General features: G+C 31.6%; 2 protein-coding genes across 2 annotated transcripts in view; both read right to left on the bottom strand.

The window, feature by feature from the left end:
• The window catches only part of LOC107940244 (NAC domain-containing protein 45), a 4,357-nt gene extending 1,076 nt beyond the window's left edge, over positions 1–3,281 (bottom strand). Inside the window, exons 1-2 of the mRNA XM_041076031.1 lie at positions 3,033–3,281; positions 2,366–2,657 (exon numbers count right to left, since the gene is read on the bottom strand). Of these exons, the coding sequence (XP_040931965.1) occupies positions 2,366–2,657; positions 3,033–3,234 (494 nt within the window). The 5' untranslated portion in view covers positions 3,235–3,281. The remainder of the gene's footprint in view (positions 1–2,365; positions 2,658–3,032) is intronic.
• Positions 3,282–4,057: 776 nt separating this feature from the next.
• Positions 4,058–8,703, bottom strand: LOC107940259 (ATPase family AAA domain-containing protein 3-B). The gene is made up of 8 exons (XM_016873704.2): positions 8,146–8,703; positions 7,754–7,849; positions 6,999–7,109; positions 6,604–6,913; positions 6,197–6,287; positions 5,671–5,998; positions 5,244–5,392; positions 4,058–4,840 (listed from the first exon to the last, which is right to left on the bottom strand). The coding sequence occupies exons 1-8, from the start codon at positions 8,512–8,514 to the stop codon at positions 4,327–4,329; spliced, it is 1,968 nt and encodes a 655-aa protein (XP_016729193.1). The 5' UTR covers positions 8,515–8,703; the 3' UTR covers positions 4,058–4,326.
• Between the last annotated feature and the right edge of the window lie 1,089 nt (positions 8,704–9,792).

The following is a 9,792-nucleotide window of genomic DNA, read 5'->3' as shown; positions in this document are numbered from 1 at the left end:
GGGTTTTGATTGGTTTGGTTTGTGGGTTGCCGTCGCTGAGGGAAATGGGTCCGGGCGGACTGAGGAGCGTATGCGAAGTCTGGGGGGTTTGGAAGGTGGTTTTGGAGAGGGTAAATGAAGGGAGGATAGGTTGTACTGGAGAGGAGGTAGACTTGAGGGACTCCATTGTATATGTACTCACGGTGCTTAGGTTCAGTGAAAAAATGGAGGCAACTATATTTTCCGTTTGTATCGGGGGAAAATAAGGTTTCAGTTAGTTAAGTGAATCTATTGGGAATTGAAAATTAAGGAGCGGATAAAATCCACTTCACCCTATCAATTTTGAAACCGGACCGGTATGGAATTTCATCAAATTATTAATTTTAATTTAATTAAATAAATTATTAATATTTTAAAATATATTTTAAAATAGGGAAATAACTCAATCGATCTAACCATAACTTCAATCAATTTATTTAACTTGATTCAATCGTGTTTATTTTATTTTAAACAATATTATAAAACTTAAACGGTTCGTACTCGAATTAGGTTAAATTCAATTTGAGTTTATTTATAATATTTGCGAATTTTATTTATTTAAGTCGGATTTCAATTTTCTTTAAGTTCATTCACATTTCTGTGGCTAATATAATTCCATTTTAAATATGTTATTATTTTAAGTTAATATCATAATTTATATATTTTTATCAATTTTTTAAATAGATTTAATATTTTATTATATATTATGTATTATTATATATAATTTTATGTGATTATATCAAACAATAATACATTACGAAAGTACAAAATGATTCGGGTTGGGCTCAAATATTATTATTCTTTTGCCATGGTTGAGTCTTAAATGTTAGTGTAGCCATATTTTAAATTAAATTAATTTTTATTGTCCAATCTTATTTTTCGTATATTGTATTGACTCTGAGATATTTGTAAAAAAATTTTAATTTAATTTAAGCCAATAATTTAATTTTTGAATAAATCTTTGGGTTTAATTAAAAAAAATAGAATCTAATTATTCACACATAGTAAATGAAATTAAAACTATACGTATAGCGTATAATAATTCTTAAATTTAAATATTCAAAATTTAGAATGTCCATCTTTACCATTATACATGAAATATTATAAAAAGTAAATGGCAAGTATAAATAATTTATATGAATATATTTAATTTTTAATACTATTTAAAAGTAATGTAGCATAGTTATTTAAATAATATCAAACATAAATATTTTAAAAAATAAAAAATTGGAATAATACAAATATAACATTACAATTCTTATTTTTTATTTTTTGATATAATGCTTAATATTACACATAATCTTTTTTAATCCTTAAATAAAATGATAATGCGCTTTAATCATGTTCTCTTATACGGCTAACAATATTAATACCAACTGAACTAAAACTCGATTGATAGTATAAACTATTTAACATTGATCTTGAATAATAATAATTGCCGAAAGAAATGGATTTAATTAAAAAAAAACCTATTCAACTATACTCCATAAGAGCATTCTCTGTTTACGATTCTGCAAATTACACACCGATGAATCTGAAAACAAACCAAAAAAAATCAGAAAAATAATAAATTGTTTTGTTTTGTTTTTAAAATTAAATATATTTAAAATATTAATTTATATTTCATATAAGAAGAATCTACTTTCTCAATTAATTTTTCATTTTTATGTTAGAGGTGTTAATGGGCTGGGTCGGGTTGGGTTTAAGTCAGGTTCAACTAAAATTTTAGGCTCATTTGTTAGGTTCGACCCAGATAAAAATGTCAAAACTCGAGTTCAACCCACCCATGTTAATTTTTTTATATTATTTTTATTTAAATTTTTTTAAATATAATACATCCAGAATACTAAAAATATTAAAATCAATATTTCAACAAATTAAAATAAATTTAAAAAATGTGTTATTTAAGGTAAATGCAACTTAACAAACAAATAACTCTAAAATAGTAACAAAATTAACAATAAATAAGAGTTATATAATAACAATAAAATAATAGCAACATATTAATGAAATGGTAACAAAATAATGAGAAACAATAACAAAATAATAACAAAACAATTAAAAAAACAGCAAGAAACAGTAAAAAAACAGTTTTTTTTTTCATTTTTGGGTCAGGCTAGGCTCGGGCAAAAAAGCCTTATCTGAGACCTGGTCCGTTTTCTAAACAAGCCTTATTTTTTAGGCAATCCGATTTTTCAGGCCTATATTTTTACTCAAAACCTCTCACTTTTCGGGCAGACCTTCGGACTGATTCACGTGGCCCGACCCATTAGTATTTCTATTTTTATGTATTACAAATTATTATTACATATTATATATTTATTGCAAATTAAATATATAAATATACCTTGGCCTTGATTTTTTCATCAAGTAGTGGATGAGGTACCAGAAAGGTAGGTGAATGCTGAATTCATGCATCACCCATTTCCCAAACCCTAATTCTGGGATTCTCCAATGAAACACAAACAATCTCTTCAACCCAATTATTCTATCCCTATGTTTGATCTCCTCCGCCTTTCCACAAGATTTCCAGTAACCATTTCTCGTATGTCGTTCTATTCGATCCATTTTCGACCTTATTTCCTTCGTTTTGGTGAAGTAATAAGCTTCATTATTCTTCCTACCATGCTTAAATTCACCTGTAAAACAAATACAACAATTTATTTATGCTTCTGTTTAACTAATGTTGCTTCTCATCTCTGTTAAAAGTTCGAGTTTCGAGAGTAAAAGTGTCTCATTGGATGCTTAAGAACACAAACCATGCAAATTACACATAGTTAGAATTCAACTCATACTCTATATACTATGGGACATTTAAGGCAAATCAAGTTGAATCATGAACAACTCGTATGGTTCATCGATCTTCTCTAACACTCAATGAGACAATCGCGTTGTTTGAGCTTATCTCCTCTCTAAACATCCATGCTCACGGAAGAAGTATAAAACAAAATCTTCATTAAAGAATATCGAAAGTCGGATAAACATAAAGCTTTAATGTTTAGATAACAACTTACAAGGTGAAAAATGAAACGGATCCAAGTAATAAAAATCAATGTTTTTGATAACATCAAAAGGAAGCTGAAATCCCTTGATTTTGTTGAAGAGATAAAAGGAAATCAACTCATGATCTCGAGGAACAAATCTATACCCAATTGGTAATGCCTTGTTTTCATACTCATCCAGGAAATTATCATCAGAAACTAAAGCCGCCGCCATTGTTACAAAACTTGGTGTTTTGATGTTGCTCTGTGTATATTTGTAGTTTTTTTTTTCCCTTGGAGAATACAAAACTTGGGGTTTTGATATTGCCATATATATATATATGTAAGAAGATTGAAGCTTTTCACTAATCCTAATTGTGTTGGAGTACCGAGTAGGACTGTAATTTTTAGAGAATTTTTTGTAAAACAAATAAACAAAAATAATATCGCATTTAATTATTTGGATTTCATCGAATTGATCGCAACTCTTTTAAAAAATATATATTTTTATGGTTAAAATATACAATAGGTTCATGTATTCTTTATAAATTTAGAATTTAGTTCTTTTATTTTTATTTCTAAGAATTTAATCTCTTTACTTTTTAAATTTTAAAATTTAAGTCTAACTGTCAATCTTATTTTGTTAAATTCAAATTTATTATAATATCATTTTTTAATGTACATTACTACCAAGTGGGAGACTTTATTTTCTGTATTTCAAAATATCATAAAAAATTTAATAATATTAACAACTCGACTTAAATTTTAAAATCTGAAAAGTAAAAGACTAAATTCTAAATTTACAATGAATACATGGACCTATAGCATATTTTAACCTAATTTTATATGCACGCAATATGTTAAATTCTTATAAATTCCTTTTCCTAATTTAAAAAATTCTCTCTAAATTATTAAAAAAAAATCCTTTCTAAATCAAATTTAATTCTTCAATAAAACTTTACTTATGTCAAATTTTATTTCAATTAAATCTTCAATAAATTCCTTTTCCTAATTTTATTTCAATTATTTACTTAAGTTAAATTTTAAATAATAATTAATTTAATAAAAATTCAAAACTTGATAGTTATATGTAAATGGACACATACTTGATGAAAACACGAATCTGGTTAACATAGGCTATGGTATAGGATAACCATAGGATTTATGGGAAACAAATTTTAACCTATTAAAAACTTCAGCATCAATATATATTTGTACCTCTACCCCAAATTACATGAGGGAAAACAATGACAACATGATGCCCTATACTCCAAAAATCGGGCCTTCTAATCAGCTAAACTCACCCCCAAAGAAACCCGAAATTGAATCATGCGCGATCTCCATCTGCGCCAGCCAGTTTTCTTCTTTGTTGATGTTCTGCAACCTTATAATCTACCACTTCCCGGAATAGGTTCGGGTCAAGCACACAGCTCTCACTCCCATAAACAGCTGCTTGAACGCTCGCCATCAGTTTGGCTATTTCCCTTCCGGAAAATCCTTCAGTCTTTGCTGCAGCTTCTCTTAAGATATCGTCGGTCAGTCCTTTGATCTCAATCTTTTGCTGCTGCTTTTTGAAAAGATTTTGAAGCAAACCGGGTTTTCTTGAACCAGCCTGAGCTATGTACTTGTCTAGATAGAGCTTTAGGAGTTTGAAGCGTTCATCTTCCCCAGGCAAAGGGAATTCCAGTACTTCATCAATGCGATCGGCCACAGCTGAATCAAGATCACCAGGACGGTTTGTAGCAAGAGCAAGGACTATGTCCTTGGACTGGTCACCTGTGCGGAAAAGAAGAGCATTGAGTGCACTTCTTTGCGCTTCACTCATGTAGGTTTTGTTCCGTCTGCAAAACAGTTAAGCTGAAACAATCAATATTCAAAGGTAACCTTCCAAATTAACAATGGATTCTAATGTTTTCATCCTAGGTCGGTTACTTCCGTGTACAACAGTTATCGAGGACATGTGATTGTTACCACTTACCATAAGACTAATACCTCTTCTTGGCTAAACAACTATGAAGGAAGATTGTTTCATGATTAAGAACTTGGTTACATGGACTCGAGTGTAAGTTCCGATACTAGAATATGTCAAACATAGGTATGTTCAATTTATCTTCTCAGTTTTTCCATATTTTTGGAGGATCCTTTCAGGGTCATATCCCTATACTTGACATGGGTGTCAAACAATGACACAGGTACATCAAGAAAAATGAGTAGGAGCAAAATAACCAAATGGTGTCGACTTACTCGCATAAAAATGCATCTGCTTCATCAATGAACAGCAACAAGCCTCTCTTGGACTTCTTTGCCCAGTCAAATAACTGGTGTATCTTTGTAACTGCCTGTGGTCCCAATGGAGCAACATCTCCACCTGTCATCAACGCATAATCTAATCCCTGAACAATAATATAATATATCAGAGAACCAAAAAAACATGAAGAAAACAGAAACGAATTCAAGATGGTCAAAGAACCTTTAAAATTTGAACAAATTCATGTAGGATACATATTTGTATCCAACACTTAAATCTGAATGTATACCCAAAGTCTAACATCAGATTGAACTACCCAAAAGATGGTCAAAGAATCAAAATATGCATTTTTTTAATCTGCAAATAAAAGATAAACGTAAGTGCCAGCTACAAATGGGACAATGAAGGTATAGCAGCTCATACAGATTTTCGAGCCAGTTCTCTTGCAGCCATTGTTTTTCCTGTTCCAGGAGGGCCATAGAAAAGCATATTCCTAAACGGTGCTTGGTGAGCTTTTGTATTGGCAGTTGCACCCGATAGTTGCTGAATTCGTTTTTGAAGAGAAAGGTGCAAAATCACATCACCAAACCCATTTCCATTTTTTGATGACGTTTTATCCCCATTGCGTAGAGAGCTCATAGCACGTGAAAATATGCCAGACCAAGGATACTTCCCTCTGGAAGATTCACGGATAAGTGATGGCTGCCCCAGTATTCTATCTACGTAGCCCCAAATCACCCTCGCACCTTCCCTGCCCCAGAGGGATGACAAATGAAAAGCAATTACACTCGAATTGTGACAAATAAATAAACCGATAATCAACACTGGCAAACTCTGATGAAAGAATTGAACGAACTTGTAGCAACTCATCAACACCACAAACATATACAATCATACAAGGCAAACAGAGACACAAAATATGAATCTTCAAGCAAAATCTATAATTTACCTGGTAGTATAAATACCAGCTGCCAGAGCAGTCAATCCTCCAACAGCCACAACCAGCTTATTTTGATCTGTCAAAATGGCTCGCAAACCACCTAGACAAAAAGATTGCATCGACAATAAACCACAGCTTCTTCAGTAGTATAAGATAAAAAAATGCGACTTAAGAAACATATCAAAGTAATCACTCAGCAGCAATTCTATTTCAGGCCAGAAAAGAATACACAAATAAGCAAATAATGCATCCAGTACGGCAAGAAAACATAGGAGTGGCAGGATTGATCAGTGTACAGTTATCTTCTACTAGGTTAGATCATACAGAAACTATAGAAAAAAGGGAACATGTCACTTTTGGAATCTAGCTGTTTAAAGCTCCCTACAATTACGGGATGCATGATATGGAATTAATACCTCCAATATGATCAAAAGTAGTATTAATCGCAGCAACCCACTTCTCTCTTTCTGCATTTGCACGATCTACAAGCATGCGCCTATTGACTTCTTCAGCAAGCTTTGCTTCATGGGCTCTCCCTTCTGCTTCTGCCATAGCTTTCACTCTGATTGTTTCACGTTCGATCTCAGCTTTCTCCCTCTCTGTTTGTCGACGCTGTGCTTGAATCTGTTCTTCTGTAGCTCTTCGAGCCTGCTCCTGTCTAATTGCTGATTCCTCTTGCAGTTTTACAAGCTCCTGAGTCCTGGCTCTTTGGTATTCATTTTCTGCCTACAATAACATAGACATTCATTTTGTTTTCCATATATTTCATGGTAACTATTTCATGAATGCAAAAGTATAAATAGATACATGCCTGCATCCTCTTCCTTGCCAATTCATCCTCGTAACGAGCCATCTGTGACTTTGTTTGGGCTTGATGCTGAGTTAGTTTCTTCTGTTCATCGTATATTACCCTTTGTCTTTCCTGCCAGCAACCATGTAGGTAATAAAAAACGAATAAGGAAAACAACATACCATAACAGAGTTTCAAATGCATAACAACATTCCGAAGCAAGTTTGGATAAAGAATATGAAATGTAGAGCATTCAGTTTTCATAACATTGTAAACCAACTATTTAAATGACAAAGCCTGTATCTCCCAAAGGCCATTAAGGTGGTGTTTGGTGCCTTACAATCCCCATATTCCAATGGAATGTGATTAGTAGGTATTCAAATGTTAGGAAGATGACATTGCAACATTTGGTTTACAAGGGCCAATAACGTTACAGCGTGTAGTAAACTAAGCACTTTTACGTATAAAAGGGCTTTTACTGCAAATTAGGCTTATAATGAAAATGATAAATGTACAAATGGGTTTTTAGTACAAATTAGCCTTATAATGAAAATGGTAATTGCTAATTTGATTACACTAAACATTATTTACACTCCTAAAAACAGAAAAAGAAATGACATTTGAGAATGACACAAGCAAAACATATGCATTTAATTGACAACAAATACAAACATTTAATTCCAAGAATTAAAAATCTGATTAGAGTTCTAATATTAGAAATTAATATATTCATGCCACCAAATCTTCATGAGGAGAGATTTCAGAAGAAAACTTACAGTTTCAGCTTGGGCTTGCATTGCCTTAAATTCTGCAGCTCTTTCAGCCAACTCTGCCTGCCTTGTCTCTTCTTGCTTCTTCATAAGTTCAAAAGCCTACACCAACAAGCAATCAGCCATTAGCATAAAAAAAATTACCTTTTTAACGAAATGAATGACCAAGATTAAACTAATTCAATCCTCATAATCTCAAATAAAAAAAATCCAAACCAACTGACTCAGAAACTAAACATTTAAAAGAATGCCACTTCAATGAACTTTACATAAATCCATTAAAATCCTTCAAGAAAAGCTACAAAATCAAAGAAACCCACTTTCCAAAAGGCCTAGAAAACCCCAAATCAAACATATAAAACAACGAAACGTAAACTTCTGGAGTCCAAAGGGGAAACCTTTTTCGCATTAGAGGAACTGCTGATTTCCCTCAAAGCCTTGGCTCCTCTTTCCAAAGCCTCAGGATCAAAGCCAGCAGAGGACGTCCTTGGATTATCATTCCTAGCCTTAACATTCCCAGAACCTTCCTTATCAGTCGTAGATGCCGGTGAAGCAGACGGCTGAGATGGTAGTTGCCCAGTAGATGACTGAGGAGAGCCTGAAGGGGAAGGGGAAGGGGAAGGGGAAGGAGAAGAAGAAGAAAATAAAGGAAAATTGAAGGGTCCATCAGCAAAAGCAACGTTTTGATTGGTTTGGGATAAAAGTGAAGAAGATGCAGAAGCTGCTGCAAGAGCTGAGATTAGTCCCATTGCACAAGTTTTTGCCATTTTTTTTTGAACACCTCCAGCAAAGAAAATAAATGTGAGATTGGATTTGGGGTTCTAAGGCTTTTCTTGTCAGAAGGGATTGGCTTTAAAAGCAAGAATTCTGAAGTTGCATGGTGGGTGAAAAATGGTGGAAACAAAAAGAGAGACGCAAAGTGAAAGAAGGGAAGGTTCAGGGTTTTGGTAGGGTTTGTGTTTTTTAGGGTGAAATGGCGGTTTTAAGTTGAACCGGATGTATAATCCTGTCAACCGGGATAATGAACCGATTTGCCCCGAAATAATAGAAAAGAAAAGTATAAAATATGGCTATAGTCCCTGTACTTATTGAAAATTAGGAATTTGTCTGTATACTTGTATTTCTAAGAATTTAGTCCCTATATTTTTTCATATTTCAAAATTCAGGTCCAATTATTATTACTATTAAATTTTTTTCTTAAATTCATGTTAATTTAATTACAACATCTTTTTTAATTACATGACTATTAAGTGAGTAGTTTTTATTTTATTTTAAAATATCAGAGCAACCAATTTAATAAAAAAAATAACAATGTTAAGAATTGGACTTAAATTTTGAAATCTAAAAGTAGAAAAACTAAATTCCTTGAAATACAAGCATAAGGACTAAATTTTAAATTTTCAAAAAGAACAGAGACTATAAGCACATTTTAACCAAAAGAAAAATAAGATATTTACAATAGAAAAGTAAAAAATAATGAAAAGTGAAATAACTGTAAAACAGGAGAGTGAATAAATAAGAAAACAATTTATTTAAATGAAAAAAATTTAAATTCCTAATATAACCTTAATAAGATATTATTAAAATAACATTGAATGAAAATTAAAATATATGGTTTGAAATTAATAATAATAAATTTAAATAGATATGTAAATGTGATTAAGAATATTAAATGTATTCTAATTATTTTTTAGTTTGTATTATCAAATTTTATATAGCACGTTAAAATGTCATCACGTTAGGTAGTATTATTTAACATGTTATCAAAATATAAAATGTTTTTATCTCCGTGAAAAAATTCAACATTAAAAATATAGTTATAAAATATTTATTAACAATTGAACCATAAGTAGTATGATAATTTTCTTTAAAAAAACTCTCATCAATATTGAACGAAACTCTTAATATACAAACAATATCTAGAACTCTAATTATAAGTTTTGATTATATCTTCTCTTTTTTAAGATAAAACCTAGAATTACACATAATCTCTTCCCAACCAATAAATAAGAGGATAATGCGCTTCATTACATTTGAACCCACAT

This window comes from Gossypium hirsutum, chromosome A08 (assembly GCF_007990345.1).
Source record: "Gossypium hirsutum isolate 1008001.06 chromosome A08, Gossypium_hirsutum_v2.1, whole genome shotgun sequence".
Lineage (NCBI taxonomy): Eukaryota > Viridiplantae > Streptophyta > Magnoliopsida > Malvales > Malvaceae > Gossypium > Gossypium hirsutum.
The sequence above is the reverse complement of the archived record's forward strand: the minus strand, read 5'-3'. Positions and strand labels throughout refer to the sequence as shown.